General features: G+C 50.1%; 1 protein-coding gene across 1 annotated transcript in view; it reads right to left on the bottom strand.

The window, feature by feature from the left end:
• The window catches only part of ATP1A3 (ATPase Na+/K+ transporting subunit alpha 3), a 58,529-nt gene extending 45,081 nt beyond the window's left edge, over positions 1-13,448 (bottom strand). Inside the window, exon 1 of the mRNA XM_087940102.1 lies at positions 13,370-13,448. Coding sequence (XP_087796228.1) covers positions 13,370-13,375 — 6 coding nt within the window. The 5' untranslated portion in view covers positions 13,376-13,448. The remainder of the gene's footprint in view (positions 1-13,369) is intronic.
• Positions 13,449-13,654: the final 206 nt, after the last annotated feature.

Below are 13,654 nucleotides of genomic sequence, written 5' to 3'. Positions count from 1 at the left end.
ATTCAGTAACACAACTAAATTACGTCCAAGAAGCAACAGATCAATTCATCAGTGAAGGGAGGGAATAATGTGACACTGGAAAGGGAAGGGTGAACATCATTCACTTCTCACCTCCAACTTCAGCTGGGATCGTTGGGAAATAAAAATAAATAAACAAGATCATTCTAGATCTAGAAGAACAATGGGGAGAGTGAAAATGTGCTTGTCTGGGACATTACAATAGTGGGCTCCAACACGGATCATGCTGGAACGGATAATAAGTTTATCAAGTCCAGCAACTTTTCGCATACTAGCAAAGTCAATCAGGAAAAGAAAGACTAGGAGGGACATGATAGCAATGTGCCAGTATTTGGGGGGCTGCCCCAAAGAAGAGGGAGTCAAGCTATTCTCCAAAGCACCTGAAAGCAGGACAAAGAAGCAACGGGTGGAAACTCATCAAGGAGAGAAGCAACCTAGAACTAAGGAGGAATTTCCTGACAGTGAGAACAATTAATTGGTGGGACATCTTGCCTCCAGAAGTTGTGAATGCTCAAAGACTGGAGGTTTTAAAGAAGAGATTGGACAACAATTTGTCTGAAATGTTATAGGGTTTCTTGCCTAAGCAGGGGATTGGACTAGAAGACCTCCAAAGTCCCTTCCAGCTCTATTCTGATTAATTAATAGCCCTAGGTTCTGGACGTCCTATATCCGTGATGGCGAACCTATGGCATGTGTGCCACGGGTGGCATTCAGAGCCATTTGTGCTGGCACACAAGCTGCAGGCAAACTTACCTCACTGCACATGCACACACCTCACTGCTGATTTTCGGCCTGTTTGAGGCCTTTTTTTTGGCTTCCCAGAGGCTTGAGGAAAGCCTTTGCAGGCCGGAAAATAGGCCCATTTCATCACTTCCTGTATTTCTGGAAATACCAGAAGTGACGAAACGGGCCCATTTTTCGCCTGCAAAGCTTTTCTCAAGCCTCTGGGAGGCCTTAAACGGGCCGAAAATCGGCTGAGAGGCTCAGTGCAGGTAAGGGGGCGGCGGCAGGGGGGATTGTGCATGCCTGCGCAGGGAATATGGGGGTGGGGGCACGCACATTGCCTCCTGGGTGCTGGCATGCAAGCGCGCACAGTTTTTGGCACGGGAGCCCCAAAAAGATTAGCCACCGCTGTCCTATATAATCCTTTTGGTTCCTGCTCCTTAGAAGAAGAAAAGTTCGAGTCATTCATAGTCTCCCTTGCCTGTGTTACCAAGGCCAAGAGAATCATTTTGCAATTCGATTTCATTGACCTCAGCTCCCGGCTTCTACCGGTACATCCTTTTCTCGGCGCTGACTAATTCCTAGCCACAGACAGGCTCCCTTTCATCTGTTGTTGTTCATTAGAGAGAAGGGTATATAATAGCATAATTCAGGAGGAGTGACCCAGGGGCTGCTCGCTTTCCATTTGGTTCCTCCCAGGCCTCAGAGCGGAGATCTTTTGCCAACAATTTCCCAGCACGCGGCTCTCTTGGGCACGAAGCCCCATGCTTCTCCGCGGCTTGCAGGCCGTGGTGCTGAAGGGATAGCTCTTGGCTTTGCATCTGTTCTGGCTGGAGGCAACGGGGCAGTTTTAACCAGGGGAGGCGCCTCGTCCTTCCTTCCGTGCGCCGTTTTGCAACAGCAATGTGGAGCTTATCGGTTTCTCCCTATCTGAATCCATCTTCTGCACCACCTGTTCTTTCTACAGAGCCAGGGGGGGTCTGCAACCTTGGACGCTTTAAGGCTTGTGGACTTCCAACTCCCAGAATTCCCCAGCCAGCAAAATGTTTGTCTATAAGCAACTGGAAAACCCTTGCAACAAAATTTATGGAGGAGAAGGAGGAGAAATCAGAGGAGGAGGAGGAGGAGGAGGAGGAGGAGGAAAGGCTCAAATTACAGCCAGGGTCACCTTGACACAAGACGACTTGGATACCACCAGAGGCATTTAAACCTTCCCTTCCATTCCTGCTCAGTGGAGTGATCGGCCTGAGGAACTCAGCCGCAGAGCAGAGCCGCCTTCGCTTTCTGCAGAGGCTGTTTATGCATTCCCTCACCCTGCCCTGAGTGGGGAGAACCAGCGACAGGGAGGTGGGAATTAATCCAGGTACAAGTAATCTCACGGGCACTTGGTGTAGTTCAGTAGCCAGGCCTTTCCAAGGAGCACCTGAGCAGAGCTGAGAGCAAAATCTCTCCCTCTCTCTCTCCTCCCTCTCTTTCTCTCCCTCTCTCTCCCTCCTTCTCTCTCCCTTTCTCTCTCTCTCTCTCTCTTCCTCTCTCTCCTCCCCTCTCCCTCCTTCTCCTCCCTCCTTCTCTCCCTTCCTCTTCTCTCCCTCTCTCTCCTTCCTCTCTCCTCCTCTCTCTCTCTCTCTCCTTTCTCTCTCCTCCCTCTCCCCCCCTCCCCCTCCTTCTCCCTCCCTCCTTCTCCTTCCTCTTCCTCTCTCCTCTCTCTCCCTTCCTCTCCCCTCCTCTCTCTCCCTTTCTCTCTCTCTCTTCCTCTCTCTCTCTCCCTCCCTCTCTCCTTCTCCCTCCCTCCTTCTCTCCCTCCCTCTCCCTTTCTCTCTCCCTCCCTTTCTCTCTCTCTCTCTCTTCCTTTCTCTCTCCCTCCCCCTCTCCCCCTCCCTCCCTCTCTCCCTCCCTCCTTCTCTCCCTCCCTCTTCCTCTGTCCCTCCCTCTCTCTCCCCTTCTCTCTCTCTCTCTCTTCCTTTCTCTAGCATAAAACCCACCCACCCATCCACCTAGTCCCAGCCTTAAGGACCCCTTCCTAATTCCCACCCGGCTCCATTTGGAGAGCACCAAGGAAGAGCATCCCCTTTTTTCTTTTTTCTTTTTTCTTTTTTTGCAGAGATGCTGCCCCTGTTTGAGGCTCAAGCGGGGAGATTTTGCATCGTCAGGAAGCCCAGGTGGCTTCAAAGAGCAAAATCCACACTGAAGATGCTGCTTTCGTCTCCAGGGAGATTAAAAAAAAAAGAAATGCTGCTTGGTGACAAGGGAAGAATCCAAGGACGATGCAGGGAAGCGGGTGGGGGACCTGGAGTGCAGGGTCTCAGGGCCCCTTCCTCTTTCTTAGAGAGTCACCTGGGTGCATTGGGGGCCTTGCTGGCTTATTCTGCTTATTCCGGTCCAAAGACTTACTGGGTGACCCCAGAGAGATTAAAAACGGGCTGAAGGGCTATCTTGAGCAAAGGGAGGTGTGCAGTGGTCCTCGACTTACGGCAGTTCCATTTAGTGACCGTTCAAAGCAGGGGTCTTTGAACTCGAGAGCTTTACGACTTGTGGACTTCAACTCCCAGAATTCCTCCTTCTCCAGTCAATGTTAGCTCAGGAATTCTGGGAGTGGAAGTCCACCAGTCTTAAACTGGTCAAGTTGGAAGGCTCTTGCCTTAAATCCTACAGAAATCCTAATTCTGTTAAGAACCTGCTAAATCAGGGGGCCCCAAACTCGGCAGCTTTAAGACTGGTGGACTTCAGCTCCCAGAATTCCTCCTCCTCCAGCCATGTTAGCTCAGGAATTCTGGGAGTGGAAGTCCACCAGTCTTAAACTGGCCAAGTTGGAAGACCCTTCATTCAACGAGACAACGGGACTGACAAATGCTGACTCAGGGCCGTTTTTCATACTTAACGACCTTCGTGGCCTCCCCCCTGGTCGCGAGGATCCAAATTCAGATGCTTGGCTACCGTGGGCTCATCCTTATGACTGTTGCTGCCACCTGATCCCCTTTTGCGACCTTCTGGTCAGGGTCAAGGGGGGGGGTGAAGCCCGATCCACTTAACAACCGGGGTACTCCCTGAACGACTGCAGCGATTGACAGCTGGGGCGAGGAAGGTCGTAAGATGAGGCAAGGCCTCCCTTAACACATGTCTCACTTAGCAACAGACATGCCGGGCTCAAATGTCATTGTAGGTCAAGGACTTGCCCCGTTTTCTGTGGGGAGCCTCCCCAGCCCAGCCTAGGCCGTCTTTCCCCGTCTCCCCCCAGCCCTTGGGGTGGGAGTGGGGGTCAATGCAAGGTTGCCCCTCGTGTCCCCCTCCCCTCTCTCTTCTTTCTCAGCCTGTGTTCTTCTTCCTTCCACCTTGATTCGTCCTTCAGGGGTTGCAGAAGCCCGGATTCCCAGCTCGTCTCGGCCGAAGGGAAGGAAGACGGTGCCTCTCCCAACGGTAGATCCAGCCAGATCCAGCCGCCTCCTTTTGCAAACTCCCGGCCCAAAGTTCCCTCCGGCCCAGCCCTCCCACTCGGCTCGGCTCGGCTCGAGCAACGGGGTAGAATTGGTGAAATGGCATCTTGCGAGGAGCAGGTGCTTTGCGTTCTCTCTCTTGCGTGGCTTCTGCCTTTTCCTGAGGTGCAGGAGGGATGCAGGCAAATATTCCGTTGAGGAAAGCAAGGACAAGCAGATTTCTCTCTTCTTTCTTTCTTTCTTTCTTTCTTTCTTTCTTTCTTTCTTTCTTTCTTTCTTTCTTTCCCTCCTTCCATTTTTCTTTCTTTCTTTCCTCCCTTCTATCTTTCCTTCTTTCCTTCCTTCTTTCTTTCTTTTTTTTTCCTTCCTTTCTTTTTTCTTTCCTTCCTTCTTTCTTTCCTTTCCTTCCTTCTATCTTTCTTTCCTTCCTTCTTTCCTTTTTCTTTCCTTCCTTCCTTCCTTCCTTCCTTCCTTCTTTCCTTTTTCTTTCTTTCTTTCCTTCTTCCTTCCTTCCTTCCTTCCTTCCTTCCTTCCTTGCTTCAATCTTTCTTTCCTTCTTTCCTTCTTTCCTTTTCTTTCTTCCTTCCTTTCCTTCTTTCCTTGCTTCAATCTTTCTTTCCTTCCTCTTCTTTCCTTTCTTTCTTCCTCCTTTCCTCCTTTCTTTCTTTCTTCCATCCTTCCTTTTTTTCTTTCTTTCTTTCCTTCCTTCTTTCCTTCCTTGCATCCATCCATCCATCCATCCATCCATCCTTCTCTCTCTCTCTCTCTCTCTCTCTCTCTCTCTCTCACACACACACACACACACACACACACACACACCTCCCCATAGCTGGATGGAAAGCCAAATGCTCTTGCAGGCTACAGAATCTTACAGATAGTCCCCGACTTACAACAGTTGGTTTAGTGACTGTTCAAAGTTACAATGGCACTGGGGAGGAAAAGTGACTTATTTTTGACACTTATGATCATTCTGGCATCCCCACGGTCACCTGAATCAAAATTCAGTGGCTTGGCAACTGACTCACACAGTTGCCGTGACCCGAGGGTCACGTGATCCCCTTCTGCGACTGTCTGACAAGCAAACGCAACGGGGAAGCCAGATTCAGTCCACAACCACGTCACAAACTTAAGAACTGCAGTGTCTCACTTAACAACTGTGGCAAAGAAAGGTTGTAAAATAGGGCCAAAACTCACTTCACCAATGGCTCACTTAGCAAGAGAAATTGTGGGCTCAAAAATGTGGTCGTCAGTCAAGGACCCGCTGTATTTTAAAATGTCAGTTTGCTGATTTGGGGGGTGAAAACCCCTCATAAAGGGAGGGGCGTTAGCGTTTAAATCAATGTGTCAACCAAAAAGAGACTCCTTTGGTCTTTTTAGCTGCCAGAAAAAGCGAGGGGGGAACAAGGCATTCCTTAAATGCCAAGATCAGGGTGTCCAACCTTGGCAACTTTAAGACTTGTGGACTTCAACTCCCAGAATTCCTCAGCCAGCAAAGCTGGCTGAGGAATTCTGGGAGTTGAAGTCCACAAGTCTTAAAGTTGCCAAGGTTGGACACCCCTGGCCTAGATAATCATCCCGCCAGCCCAAAGTTGTCGGAGCATAAGAAGGTTATTGGAGAGCATGATGGATGACTTTTGGAGACGGATGTGTCCCATTGGAGAAGTCACATCCAGGGGGTGGGGGGAAAACCAGGGTCAAGGGTGAAATGTATGATGTAATTTAGTACCAGCTGCACCCAGCCACGCGCCAACATGACAATTTCTAATAAACCAATTTACTTTTTCCGAGATGCGGCTAGAGGCTTTTGCTTTGAATGAGGGGGGGATTTATTGGAGCCCTGACACAGTGGGGTCCAACCTTGACAACTTTCAGACCTGTGGACTTCAACCCCCAGAATCCCCCGGGGTTGGAGTCGCTCACAGACAGAAAACAGGATGTCTCCACTGGGAAGAGTTGACCGTCCAGGTTGATCGTCCCACAATCCGAGCCAAAAAAGAGCTAACACAACTCTTTACCTTTCCTTCTTTGCTTCAGTCAGAATAGTGAAAAACCCCTAGGACGGATTCTCCATTTTATAGAATTAAACGCTCCCCATATGCTTTACAGAATTAAAACCAATGCCTCCGGGGGTTCCTTCTAATCTGCACCCAGCTGCCCTAGATCAGGTTAATGATACCAGGCAGAACAAGAGATTACCAGGGAGCAAAGGGGGAGGGGAGGGGAAGGGAGGGGAAAACCCATCCTAGAACTGAATGCAAGAAATAGCCCCCAACTAGGTTGGGGAAACTGGCCGTTACGGCATCCTGGATGGCCCTGGATTCTAAAAATAGCGGTTTTAATTAATTTATTTTATTCGTCAAGCATGTATTAGATAACAGATATAATTAGAACGTGATTATGATTACATGAAATGGGTATGACATTCACTTAACAACCGAAGTTTGGAGCTCAATTGTGGTCGTAAGTCGAGGACCGCCTATAATGATATCACAGGGCTGAGAATTTTTCCCGGGGGAAGAAAAAGATCAATGCCTTTTGATTTCTAACCCGTGGGTCTCCTTGAGATATTCCAAAAGAGCTGAGCTGTTAGAATGTTAACAACCGGTTCTAGCGAATAGGTGCGAGCCGGTAGAATCCCACCCCTGGGTGCCAGCGCGCACGCACACGCACTTTTGGCACACAATATGGAAAAGTTTCGCCATCACCGCCCTTCACCATTCCGGACAAATGGAAACAAGCATACAAACAAATCGGGAGAATTCCTAGCAACCAGCGCGGAAGTCCTGGGCGTGTAGCACAGCTTCTCATGGGAAGCATTTGCCCTAATCCTTTTTCAAAACACTCCGAGCCCGGTTGGGTTGAGATGGCCTTGAAGGGTGGTCTGTCTGTGGAGGGGAGGGGGCTTCCCCGACTGATCCTAGACTTCCTGCCCTTGATCCTTGTCCTGTCTGAAGGACATTGGCCGTTTCTATGGCAGCCATTGATCCTCCAGAGAGGCTGGGGCCACTCAAGCATATAATAATATGTGACAGGCTGAGCTGAGGAGGGAGCCGGAGGAGGGGGAGATTGTCTCACTGGGCATGTAACAGAAGAAAGAAAGGCAAAGAGGGGAAGGGGCTTTTTTGGGGAGTCTGTGATCCAGGCAGGGTCCTGAACGTCTGGGAATATTCTTCCAATTGTACAAAGTTAGCACTCACCCCTCTCTTAGAAGAATGACATATTTTAAGAAATATTTTAAAGGGCAGGATAAAATATTTCCCCTAAAAGAGAAATAAAAATCTTCAAGGAAACAGGACCTCAGCTCTCGGCCCCCAGCAGATATTTTAGTGCCCCTTAAGAAAGACTGAGCCAGCTGTGATGACCCAAAGGGGCGCGGCACAAAGGCAACACAGTCAAATAAGCAAATAAGAGTCCCTTTATTATCTCCAACTCCAATGTCCAGGTGAGCTTCTAGCTGGAGAAAAACTCTCCCAGGAACCGTCTTTAAGTGGAGGAAATTCAATCCGAACCCAAAGTACATATAAATTATACATAAAAACCAACACAAACCACGCTGCAGCAATTAACCAGACAGGGCAGGATAAGGAATTGCAGACTTCAAAAGATAATGAAACACACACAGTTGGGAGGACGCCAGAACCCAGATAAGCCTCAACAATACCAGATAATTCACAATTTGCTCCCAACAGTTTGCTGTGCTCAGCTTCCTCTTTTATACACTGTGTTCCCAGCTGCAGCTAATGAAGGGAATCAGGGCCCTTTCCTCCCCTGTAAGCCATGCAACTCAGACTGCTCTCTTCTCTGTTCCGCCCTGCGTGCCTAGGGTGAAGAGGGGGTGGGCCTGAGTCTTCTTCTGAATTCCCTCTCTCTTGTTCTACCTCTCCCCTGCTCTGCCCAGCCAGACTTTGCCCTTCCCCAGTTTCTTCCACAGCCAACGGAGCCACACTCCCACTCCCTGTCAGCTGTTCAGCCTCCCCCTCCGAATCAGATTCCGACAAGGGCATGACACCAGCCTATCTACAAGACGAAAGACCTCCAGCTCCAGGGTGATGGGATTAAAGACATGACCCTCTGGAACATCATAGGATTATCTAGCAGCAGGGCTCACTGCATTGCAAAATTCCCTAAGGACATAGCTTCAGCCCAAGGTTCAGACAAACTTGGTTCAGACAAACACGACCCCACATGCCTCCTGGGAGTCTGACTACAGCCAATAGGACACATTTCTTACACAGGAACAGGAAGCTCAAGTTCAAAGCCCAAGAGAAGGTATAAATAGCCCTCTCTCTCAACTCCATGGAGTCAGCTGCCCAGGACTTCAGACCCATGTGGTCCTGTTTATCAATAAGCCACCTTTCCAATCAGCCTCCATGTTTCCAGTGTCTTTCTTCCCACTTGGAACTGAACCCAGATGGATATTTCTTCCAACACGATATACCACCGACACTCTCACCATCTCCTATATAGATATACATATATAGGGTCTCCTGCTTCAGCAGAGGGGTGGACTAGAACCGTGGTTGCCAACCAGTGGGCTGAGGACCACTGGTGGTCCACGAGAAAATTTTGGTGGTCTGAAGAGAAATGTCACCTCCCAAAGCACCCCCTCCCAAAGCAATTAATCCAGGCTGCCTGGGAACACAAGGCTGTGCTGCTCACATGGCCCGTGGGAACACAAGGCTTGCATCGCTTGCATTGAGAACAACACGAGGTAGTGAGGGGAGGGGGGAAGGGCGGGGGGGGGAACTTGCCCCATTCACCTCATGCACCTACCTGGCTTGGCCACCAGGCTGCTTCTTTCCGCTTCTTTCTTCTTCTGCTTTTGGCTGCACACAAGGAAAGCAGCAAAAGTCTTTCTTTCTCTCCTCCAAACTCCGCCAGAAATGAGTCTTTGGGACCCTGCAAGGCCTCCTGCTCCAAGAGGCTGCGCCGGCAAAGACTCATTTCTGGTGGAGTTTGGAGGAGAGAAAGAAAGACTTCTGCGGCTTCTGCTGCTTTCCTTGCATGAAGCCAAAAGTCTCTCCCAATCTCTCTCTCTCTCTCCCCCCGCCTGAGAACGGAGCTGGAGACGGTATCCTGCGAACCCAAATAAAGAACGTTTGATTGGTAGGAAAACGGGGCGGGGAATTTTCCTGCAGACTTTTTGGGGGATTTTCCCAGGGTCTCTGGTTTGCAGGATTTAAAATTATGAACTTGGTGGCCCCTGAGGTCCAAAAGGTTGGCAACCCCTGGACTAGATGACCTCCAAGGTCCCTTCCAACTCTATTCTGATTGATTGATCTTGGAAATCCTTGCTTTAACTCCTCGGAGAGATCTCGCCAAGAGGGGATTGTGGGCTTATTGCCTTTCTTTTGGCAAGGGTGTAAAAAACCGGGGGAGGCAGAGGGGGCAGAAAGACCCCCTCCTCCTGGTGGAAGGGGGGAGATGCTTGGGTGACCGAAGGGGACAGGTGGTCTGGCAGTGGGCTATTTCTGGAGACAAGAGGACAGTTGTTGGGTGAGGAAGAGAGAAAGAGGGGAAACCCATCGATACAGACGTTCTAGCCTCTTATCCTGCTTTATCCAGGTTTGTCCTAGTTTTGACACTCAGCGCTTCAACAGCATTTCCCTTTCCGCTTGGATCCAGATAATTGCCTCTAAACCAGATTTCCACCCCTCCCCCCAACGTGGCTCTTTTAAGATTAGCGTGGACTTCAACTCCCAGAATTCCCCAGCCAGCATGTCCCTCCTTAGGCAAGAAAGCCAGCTGGGTGATTTTGGGTCTCTCTCTCTCTCTCCTCTCTCTCTCCTCCTCCTCCCTCCCTCCCCTCTCTCTCTTCCTCCCTCCCTCCTCTCTCTCTTCCTCCCCCTCTCTTCCTCCCTCCCTCCCTCCCTCTCTCTCTTCCTCCCCCTCTCTTCCTCCCTCCCTCCCTCCTCTCTCTCTCTTCCTCCCCCTCTCTTCCTCCCTCCCTCCCTCCCTCTCTCTCTCTTCCTCCCTCCCTCCCTCTCTCTCTTCCTCCCCCCTCTCTCTCTCTCTCCTCCCTCTCTCTCTTCCTCCCTCCCCTCTCTCTCTCTCCTCCCTCCTCTCTCTTCCTCCCCCTCTCTCTCTTCCTCCCTCCCTCCTCTCTCTCTCTTCCTCCCCCTCTCTCTCTTCCTCCCTCTCTCTCTCTTCCTCCCCCCTCTCTCTTCCTCCCTCCCTCTCTCTTCCTCCCTCCTCTCTCTCTTCCTCCCTCCCCTCTCTCTCTCTTCCTCCCCCTCTCTCTCTTCCTCCCTCCCCCTCTCTCTCTCTTCCTCCTCTCCTCTCTCTCTCCTCCCTCCCTCTCTCTCTCTTCCTCCCCCCTCTCTCTTCCTCCCTCCCTCCCTCTCTCTCTCTCTCTTCCTCCCTCCCTCCTCTCTCTCTCTTCCTCCCTCCCTCCTCCCTCTCTCTCTACCTCCCTCTCTCTCTCTCCACCCCCCAACCCACCTCACCAGGGTTGTTATTGTGGGGAAACTAGGAGGAGGAAGGTATCTTGAATATGACCTCCATTTTTGAGTTATTTGCCAAAAAAATCATAAAGGTGAGAGACAGACAGACAGACAGACAGACATGATGGTGTGGGTGGAAGGGGAGAAAATCAACAGAAAGGAGAGGAAGGAAACCTGGAGGCAAGAGAGAGTAAGCTAGACTCGGGAAGAGAAATTCTCTCTTCCGGGCTGAGAAAAAGGAATTTAGGACATCCAAATGATCAGAAAAATACAGCTTAAGCAGATACAAAGGATGCTTCTTCTCTGCAGTGAAGGAAATGCATTTTAAATTTCATCTTAAAGAGGGAGAAAGAGGGAGGGAGGGAGGGAGAGAGAAAGAGAAGATCTCCTTGGATTTTACTCTAATAAATTTCCTTGGCAGCAACATGCAAGCGACGTCATTGCTTTCTCCCCCAATGAAATGCCTTGTTAACCTTGTGATGTTTCCATCCCTCTCCCACCCCACCAGTTTTTTTGGGGGGGGGATTCCTTGTGGTCTCCCAGTCAAGGTCAAATCCTTTAACCTTCGCTCCAGGGTGAAAAGCACAGCTGCCACGGCTGGTTGGCAAACCAGCTATTCTCCTCCTTGCCAGGAATGATGGCAAGGGGAACCACCACACCCCGGGGGGGGGGGGGTTGCAAGAGTACCCCAAAGTGCCTTGTCAGCTGGGATGGCCGGCCGAATCAGGATCAACCCACCTGTAAGAAGGGGCAGGAACCAGAATCCTTGGCGCTCTCTTGAGCTTGGTGGTTTTCTTGCAGACGTTTTATTACCCAACTGGGTAACGTCATCACAACTAGAAGGAAGCGGGGGGGGGCAGGAGGAGGATTGTGGGATCCTTTGGGCTCTCTGGAGCTTGGTGGCTTTCTTGCAGACCTTTCATTACTCAAAGTCCCCTCAGGGTTAGCGACTTTGATGATGTTACCGACTTGGGTCGTGAAACAATCTGCAAGAAAACCACCAAGCTCAGAGAGCATCAAGGAATCCCAATCCTCCTCCTCTTCCTAGTGCTGATGATATTGCCTAGTTGGGTCATGAAAGGGGAAAAAAAAAACCAAGCTCAGAGAGCACCAAGGACCCCTCGTTGCTTCCCTGAGCTACAAATATTCTCCTTTATTGAAAGGCAGGAACACAAGCGGTAAGAGGGATTAGAAAATGTTACGCCCAGATGCCCTTTCCCAAAGGATGGCCCGACCTTCTATTCCCTCTGTCTCCCTTCCACCAGCCTCTCCAGTTCCCCCCTCCCCCACTCCCAGCATGCCTCGTCCACTGCCTTGCCCAGGCAGGCTGGCAGAGGGCTCTCAAGTTACCGAACCGTTGCCTGCAAGATCTGCCTGGCATTTCCCACGTTGCAAGAGGATCTCAAGCACACGGATAAAAAGGGGGCGGGCGGGCAGATGGGTGCCCAAGCAGCTGACCTCCAGAGGGAGACTGTGACTTTCACGCCCCCCACCCCACCCCCACCCCAATTGACTTTCTCTGCGCTGACATATGCCCTGTTTGCAACTGTCAATCATGCATCAAAAGTGGCCGGAAGGGGCCAGAGGGTGGGAGCGGCTGTAATGCTGCTTCTCTCGCGGAGATTCTTTCTACAGGGATGCAGGAAGGAACCGCCAGCTGTCTCTTCACCACCTCTGCCCCCACAAGGTAAAAGAAGAAGGCTCTTTCCGTTCTCTTTCCTTTTCAGCTCTGCAGTGAGAAACATCCTTTGAATTGGCTGATACCAATGGTTATCTGTGCCAATCAACAGGGGAAGGGGGAGAGAGAGAGAGAGAGAGAAAGGAAGGGAGAGAGGGAGGGAGGGAGGGAGGGAGGGAGGGAAGGAGGAAGGAAGGAAGGAAGGAAGGAAGGAAGGAAGGAAGGAAGGAAGGAAGGAAGGAAGGAAGGAAGAGAGAGAGAGAGAGGGAGGGAGGGAGGGAGGGAGGGAGAGAGGAAAAGGGAAGGAGAAAGAGGGAAAGAAAGGGAGAGGAAGAGAAAAAGAGAGGAAGAGGAAGAGAGGAAGAAAGGAAAAAGGAAAAAAGGAAAAAGAGAAAAAAAAGAAAAAGAAAGAAAGAAGAAAGAGAGGAAGAGAAAAAGAGGAAGGAAGGAAGCAAAAATGAAAGAAAGAAAGAAGGAAGGAAGAAGGAAAAAAGAAAGAAAGAGGAAGAAAGGAAGAAAAAAGAAAGAAAATGAAGAGGAAAAGAAGAGAAAGAGAAAAGGAAGAAAAGAGAGGAAGAGAGACGAGTAGAGTAAAAGAGAGCAAGAGAGAAGAAGAAAAGGAAGAGAGAAGGAGGGGAGGGGAGTAGAAGCGACAAAAATAGCCAAGGCTTCTTCTACCCTCTCCATCTGCCTGTGCCCCTCCCCAAGGATTCCCAATGGACCCTGACCACGTTCTTCCATCTCCGACTGCTAGGATGCAAACGCAGGTACACACCCCACCCGCAAAAGGACCTTCCAGGAAAACATCAATGTGGTCTCTACACATCCAGACAAACTTGGTGGCACATAGATCTCTCCAATCTATGCGACGCCCTCGGTTGGTGGCCCATTTCCAAAAACCTACCAAGGCAACGGACGGGGTTCCCACGACACGCTAAAAGCCCAAACTCCCCTTGTCATCAGATCGAGCACCTTCTAAACAATTGCCCAGGAAGGCAGAAACCTTCCCTGTCCAGCTACTACTGCCTATCCCACCCCTCATTAAGGACAAAGCTCTGGAATACAGAGTATTTTACCTGCATTTTCGGCTAGATTCTCCACCACAACCTTCAGAGATAACTTAAGCCTACCAGAAGAGCTTGAAAGAGAGAGGAATGGCATTTTATGTGAACTGGGTCACTCACTACCACCTTAAGCGACAAGTATGATTTATTGGTTCAGACATGGCATGTTCTGGAAGCATAACCGTGAACCCAGATTTAGGATGCTGAACCTAGCTGCTGTTCGTTGCAGGAAACGTGCAAGGGTTTTTTTTAAAAAAAAAAACTTGTTTTAAACTCTTATTTTTTATTTGTTTTTTG

This window comes from Pseudonaja textilis, chromosome 10 (assembly GCF_049901715.1).
Source record: "Pseudonaja textilis isolate UNSWEBS1 chromosome 10, rPseTex1.2, whole genome shotgun sequence".
Lineage (NCBI taxonomy): Eukaryota > Metazoa > Chordata > Lepidosauria > Squamata > Elapidae > Pseudonaja > Pseudonaja textilis.
Note: the sequence above shows the minus strand (reverse complement) of the source record. Positions and strands in the feature narration are given on the sequence as shown.